The sequence below is a fragment of the Salmo salar genome, chromosome 11, assembly GCF_965601325.2.
Source record: "Salmo salar chromosome 11, fSalSal1, whole genome shotgun sequence".
NCBI classification, from domain to species: Eukaryota; Metazoa; Chordata; class Actinopteri; order Salmoniformes; family Salmonidae; genus Salmo; species Salmo salar.
The window spans coordinates 38,872,501-38,880,000 of NC_138301.1; the positions used below are offsets into that span (position 1 = coordinate 38,872,501).

A 7,500-nucleotide genomic window follows, 5' to 3' on the forward strand; every position below is an offset into this window, starting at 1 on the left:
AGAGAGAGGGAGAGTGAGACAGAGAGAGTGAGAGTGAGACAGAGAGAGGGAGAGTGAGACAGAGAGAGGGAGAGTGAGACAGAGAGAGTGAGAGAGAGAAAGGGAGAGTGAGGGTGAGACAGAGAGAGTGAGAGTTAGACAGAGAGAGGGAGAGTGAGACAGAGAGAGTGAGACAGAGAGAGGGAGAGTGAGACAGAGAGAGTGAGAGTGAGACAGAGAGAGGGAGAGGGAGACAGAGAGAGGGAGAGAGAGAAAGGGAGAGTGAGGGTGAGACAGAGAGAGTGAGAGTGAGACAGAGAGAGTGAGAGTGAGACAGAGAAAGTGAGAGTGAGACAGAGAGAGGGAGAGTGAGACAGAGAGAGTGAGAGTGAGACAGAGAGAGTGAGACAGAGAGAGTGAGAGTGAGACAGAGAGAGGGAGAGTGAGACAGAGAGAGTGAGAGTGAGACAGAGAGAGGAAGAGTGAGACAGAGAGAGGGAGAGTGAGACAGAGAGAGTGAGAGTGAGACAGAGAGAGGAAGAGTGAGACAGAGAGAGGGAGAGGGAGACAGAGAGAGGGAGACAGAGAGAGTGAGAGTGAGACAGAGAGAGGGAGAGTGAGACAGAGAGAGTGAGAGTGAGACAGAGAGAGTATAGGTGAGACAGAGAAAGGGAGAGTGAGACAGAGGGTAACGAGGAGGTCAGAGGGCAGAGGAAGTGATTGAGTGAGATCATTTAATCCAATTGAGAGAGAGAATGAAGGAGGGGAAAGAGAAGGATGAGGAAGGAAGCGAGAGAAAGAGAGATGTTAGTAAAGGCAGTACTCCTGATTATTTATCTCTAACAGTAAATCATATTATGTGTCAGCTGAACTTGGTCCGGCCCTGCCTCTCTCTCCTCTCTCTTTCTTCCCAGAGAGACGGTAAGACATGCAAAATACCATCACACAGATAATTCCCTCTATAAAAAGAGAAGAGGCTACACATCTACACACACACGAGCTCGTACACAACCACACACTACGCTTATCTAAACACACACTCATCTACGCATATCTAATCTGATCTAACCTGATCTGATTCATCTTCACATCTACACAGCACAGACATGATCTGATTCATCTACACAGCCCAGACCTGATTCATCTACACAGAACAGACCTGATCTGATTCATCTTCACATCTACACAGCACAGACCTGATCTGATTCATCTACACAGCCCAGACCTGATTCATCTACACAGCCCAGACCTGATTCATCTACACATCTACACAGCCCAGACCTGATTAATCTACACAGCCCAGACCTGATTCATCTACACAGCCCAGACCTGATTCATCTACACATCTACACAGCCCAGACCTGATTCATCTACACAGCCCAGACCTGATTCATCTACACAGCCCAGAACTGATTCATCTACACATCTACACAGCCCAGACCTGATTCATCTACACAGAACAGACCTGATCTGATTCATCTTCACATCTACACAGCACAGACCTGATCTGATTCATCTACACAGCCCAGACCTGATTCATCTACACAGCCCAGAACTGATTCATCTACACATCTACACAGCCCAGACCTGATTCATCTACACAGAACAGACCTGATCTGATTCATCTTCACATCTACACAGCACAGACCTGATCTGATTCATCTACACAGCCCAGACCTGATTCATCTACACAGCCCAGACCTGATTCATCTACACATCGACACAGCCCAGACCTGATTCATCTACACAGCCCAGACCTGATTCATCTACACATCAACACAGCCCAGACCTGATTCATCTACACAGCCCAGACCTGATTCATCTACACATCGACACAGCCCAGACCTGATTCATCTACACAGCCCAGACCTGATTCATCTACACATCTACACAGCCCAGACCTGATTCATCTACACAGAACAGACCAGACCTGATTCATCTACACATCGACACAGCCCAGACCTGATTCATCTACACAGCTCAGACCGGATTCATCTACACAGCCCAGACCTGATTCATCTTCACATCTACACAGCCCAGACCTGATTCATCTACACAGCCCAGACCTGATTCATCTTCACATCTACACAGCCCAGACCTGATTCATCTACACATCTACACAGCCCAGACCTGATTCATCTACACATCTACACAGCCCAGACCTGATTCATCTACACATCGACACAGCCCAGACCTGATTCATCTACACAGCCCAGACCGGATTCATCTACACAGCCCAGACCGGATTCATCTACACATCCCAGACCTGATTCATCTACACATCCCAGACCTGATTCATCTACACATCCCAGACCTGATTCATCTACACAGCCCAGCCCGGATTCATCTACACATCTACACAGCCCAGACCTGATTCATCTACACAGCTCAGACCTGATTCATCTACACATCTACACAGCTCAGACCTGATTCATCTACACAGCCCAGACCAGAATCATCTACACAGCCCAGACCTGATTCATCTCACAGCCGACCGCCCCCTCCGCCCAGACCTGATTCATCTACACAGCTCAGACCTGATTCATCTACACATCTACACAGCTCAGACCTGATTCATCTACACATCTACACAGCCCAGACCTGATCTGATTCATCTTCACATCTACACAGCTCAGACCTGCTTCATCTTCACATCTACACAGCTCAAACCTGATTCATCTTCACATTTACACAGCCCAGACCTGATTCATCTTCACAGCCCAGACCTGACTCATCTCCACATCTACACAGCCCAGACCTGATTCATCTACACAGCCCAGACCAGAATCATCTACACAGCCCAGACCTGATTCATCTACACATCTACACAAACCTGTCCAGTCATGGTACACTAGTGACAGAACAGGGAGTCATGGTCCAGTCATGGTACACTAGTGACAGAACAGGGAGTCATGGTCCAGTCATGATACACTAGTGACAGAATGGGCGTCATGGTCCAGTCATGGTACACTAGTGACATAATGGGTGTCATGGTCCAGTCATGATACACTAGTGACAGAATGGGGGGTCATGGTCCAGTCATGGTACACTAGTGACAGAACAGGGAGTCATGGTCCAGTCATGGTACACTAGTGACAGAACAGGGAGTCATGGTCCAGTCATGGTACACTAGTGACAGAACAGGGAGTCATGGTCCAGTCATGGTACACTAGTGACAGAATAGGAGTCATGGTCCAGTCATGATACACTAGTGACAGAATGGGAGTCATGGTCCAGTCATGGTACACTAGTGACAGAACAGGGAGTCATGGTCCAGTCATGGTACACTAGTGACAGAATGGGTGTCATGGTCCAGTCATGGTACACTAGTGACAGAACAGGGAGTCATGGTCCAGTCATGGTACACTAGTGACAGAATGGGTGTCATGGTCCAGTCATGGTACACTAGTGACAGAACAGGGAGTCATGGTCCAGTCATGGTACACTAGTGACATAATGGGGGTCATGGTCCAGTCATGGTACACTAGTGACAGAACAGGGAGTCATGGTCCAGTCATGGTACACTAGTGACAGAATGTGGTTCATGGTCCAGTGAGACTATTTTCCTGACCCATTTGTAGATGTATATTACAATGGACAGGGGATGTTCAGTAAAACAACATAGTCACATGGTTTAAGACCTCTGTACTCCAGTGACAGAATGGGTAGTCATGGTGACCTCTAAGATTGTACTCATCTTCTACTCATTGAATTACACAGTTAACGGGGGCGGCAGAAATTATACAAAAGCATTCATAACATCATGTTCAATGATGTCAATCAGTCAAGATCATTTTAAATATACAATATTGATGTATTTCTCCATGTCTCCGCCGTAGTGCATGCCGCTGGTAGTCTGTTCAGAGTCTAGGCATCAGATGAGAAAGCATGGAATATTTCAGAGGAAGTCAATCTCCAGGGTGCACTGCTAGAGTAGCTTCAATAATAAATAAGGTAACCAATAGAAGGGATAGGATCAAATAATCAAATCACAATTTAATAAAGTACATTTAAAAAAAGGCTCAATACACTTTACAGAAATATCATAGAAGTCCTAAAAATGTATTAGCCCTTTCCACTCACAGCCCCTGTCACGACATACACGGGTTGAAAATGCCAGATCTTGTCATTGATAAGGGGTGTTATAAACAAGAAGTTGCCCCCATCCCTCCCACTATTGGGATACTTCTGCACATGTGTTGTCTGAGTGAAGGGAAACGCTGTGAATGGAGAGGAGTCGATGTGTTCTGAAAGATGACACGTTGACGATTATAATATATACCGCTTTGATGTCATACAAGCAAATCACACACCCATGAGTCCAAACGTGCCCTTCACATTTCCATATTAGAAAACTCATCATTTACAGTATCAATGTTTATGATCACTATGTTTAATCCACAGTTACAAGGATGACATTCATCATACCCTGTGTTGTCCTGAACACAATGAGCCTGTTTGATCCACAGTTACAAGGATGACATGCATCACACCGTGTTGTCCTGAACACAATGAGCCTGTTTGATCCACAGTTACAAGGATGACATGCATCATCACACAATGAGCCTGTATTTGTCGTATTGTGAAGAATATTTGTTGTGGAATACACACTTGAATGCACTCATGAAATAACAACAGTAATTAAGTGATGGTGAGGAAGCAGGGCTGTGTTCCAAACAAAAAACTACAAGTGTGCTTGCTTCACTTTCTCAATGGCAAAGCTAGGAGAGCTCAATAAAGCACCTTATAGTTAAAGGCTTTTTCCTTGAGTCATAAATGTGCATTGATTTTACTCAGGAACTGTGCACAGTTTGTAGAGGTGTGAGGCCTCATGGAAACACCAGTCAGAACTCTCACTCAAACCCACAGTTTGGAGAGGTGTGAGGCCTCATGGAAACACCAGTCAGAACTCTCACTCAAACCCACAGTTTGGAGAGGTGTGTGATCTCTTAGAGACACCAGTCAGACCTCTCACTCAAACCCACAGTTTGGAGAGGTGTGAGGCCTCTTAGAGACACCAGTCAGACCTCTCACTCAAACCCACAGTTTGGAGAGGTGTGAGGCCTCATGGAAACACCAGTCAGACCTCTCACTCAAACCCACAGTTTGGAGAGGTGTGAGGCCTCATGGAAACACCAGTCAGACCTCTCACTCAAACCCACACTTTGTAGAGGTGTGAGGCCTCATGGAAACACCAGTCAGACCTCTCACTCAAACCCACAGTTTGGAGAGGTGTGAGGCCTCATGGAAACACCAGTCAGACCTCTCACTCAAACCCACACTTTGTAGAGGTGTGAGGCCTCATGGAAACACCAGTCAGACCTCTCACTCAAACCCACAGTTTGGAGAGGTGTGAGGCCTCATGGAAACACCAGTCAGACCTCTCACTCAAACCCACAGTTTGGAGAGGTGTGAGGCCTCTTAGAGACACCAGTCAGACCTCTCACTCAAACCCACAGTTTGTAGAGGTGTGAGGCCTCTTAGAGACACCAGTCAGACCTCTCACTCAAACCCACAGTTTGGAGAGGTGTGAGGCCTCATGGAAACACCAGTCAGACCTCTCACTCAAACCCACAGTTTGGAGAGGTGTGAGGCCTCTTAGAGACACCAGTCAGACCTCTCACTCAAACCCTTGTAAATCCTTGTTTTTCTTATCTTGCACCTACTCCAACATTTCAATGAATATTCTCATTATGTTACTGATTGTATCCAGAGTATTTCCAGATGGTGTTACTGACAAATGCTGTGAAAAGTACAGTAAATGTAAAATGCACACACAATTCAATTACTCTTTCAATTGCTACACTCTTAGGAAAAAAGGTGCTATCTAGAACCCAAAAGGGTTCTTCAGCTGTCCCCATAGGAGAGCCCTTTGAAGAACCCCTTTTGGTTCCATGTAGAACCCTTTTGGGTTCCATGTAGGACCCTTTCCACAGAGAGTTCTACATGGAACCAAAAAGGGTTATCCTATGAGGACAGCTGAAGAACCCTTTTGAAACCCTTTTTTCTAAGACTGTACCATGGTCATGCGTATGCTTTTTCAATTTGGCCCAATCCATACAGGCCCATTTCCACGACTGTAAGGGGTTAAATGAAGCACAAAAGACTGCAAAGACAGAACACGTATCAGCAGCACAACTAGAGAGCTTCTCTTCAATAAGCCAATAAGGAGAGAAACAATAAGACAATTACCTGTGATTACCCAGAAGTCTCTGGTAGCGATGGAGGTATTGAGGTTGTGGTATTCCAACGCTGGAAAAGAACAGAGGAACAGCATGACCGGTCTGACATTTCTTCTTTATGTGAGTCAATATCATTTCTGTGAAGTTCTTCATAAAGTTGACTCAGGTCAGAACTACATTGGTACTTTGAGTGGTGCGATTTCCCCTTGTGAAAACATCACTGCAGTGGTACTGAGAGTTTGCAGTGGCACAACTTAAACCTGCATTATGCCTGTGTGTCATAGAGTTTCTTATACTGAGAGCTCTGGCTGAGTGTCTCACTGTGAGAGCATATATCTGCATGGGCTCTGCCTCTCTTCTGGTTGTCTGTTGAGTTTCCCAGGCTTTAGCTCGGTTACATATTTCCTGCCTGATTAAGTACTGGGGCAGGCACAGTGGTTTGGGGGCATGCTGTTTCACTGGCCTATGAAATCAGACACGGTACAGAAAGAGAGACAGGGGTAGAGTTGTATAGAGTGAGAGAGACAGAGACATCTGGTTCAGGTGTCACAAACAAACTGGCAGTGATAACAGCCCTAAGATGGCCGTCCGGCTGTGAGGTTGGCACTAGTCCCTCCCTCCCTCCTTCTCTCCATTCTCAGCATGTCCCCAAACATCCTCTACACATCTGTCTGGGGCGTTCTTTTATTCATTTCTAAAGATTTGCAAGCCTGTCACATCACCCTCTGCCACTGTATGAGTGAGTAGGGGAACAATGGATGCTCTGGCATGTTACCCATTACGACTGTAGGGCTGTCAGCACAATCTCTTTAACACTGTCCAATACTGTAGTCTCAGCCGTGCACAATCATGCTGCTTAATCTGTGATGATGTTTCACATAAACCTCAGAGCTCCACTGCTGAAGTTAGAGGGGCTAGGCCTAGGGATGAAAAACAGCATTCTGAAAGGTATTTGTCGGATGGATTTAAAGGAGCAGGTTGTGTGTGATTCCCTTGTTGAATATAGGAAAACAACATGTACTCTAAACAGTAGTTTAGGAGTCAAACACTCATCAAATATTGAACAAACTAATGTGTGCTGTGATGATTCTTTACTTGATGAGATGTTTGGTTTTCTATCATCCACATTCTGGTTTTAGATACATTATCAATTGTCACAGCCTTACTAAAACCTTGGCACAGAGTTAGGCTTCTTAAATGTAGAAACAGACACACACAGACACATAGACACACAGACACACACACACACACATACACATGCCACTGAAAGGAAGAAAACACAGAAGACAAGCTTAAAAACTCATCACCACATTTGATATCTAACTAACTAACTAACTAA

The 7,500-nt window shown here is 45.6% G+C and overlaps 1 protein-coding gene across 2 annotated transcripts in view; it reads right to left on the minus strand.

Annotated features, from left to right (window-relative positions):
• The window catches only part of LOC106562743 (UPF0606 protein KIAA1549L), a 128,216-nt gene that overhangs the window by 46,140 nt on the left and 74,576 nt on the right, over window positions 1-7,500 (minus strand). For both annotated transcript variants that reach the window (XM_082957906.1, XM_045689495.2), the window contains one exon: window positions 6,172-6,231. In XM_082957906.1, coding sequence (XP_082814032.1) covers window positions 6,172-6,231 — 60 coding nt within the window. The remainder of the gene's footprint in view (window positions 1-6,171; window positions 6,232-7,500) is intronic.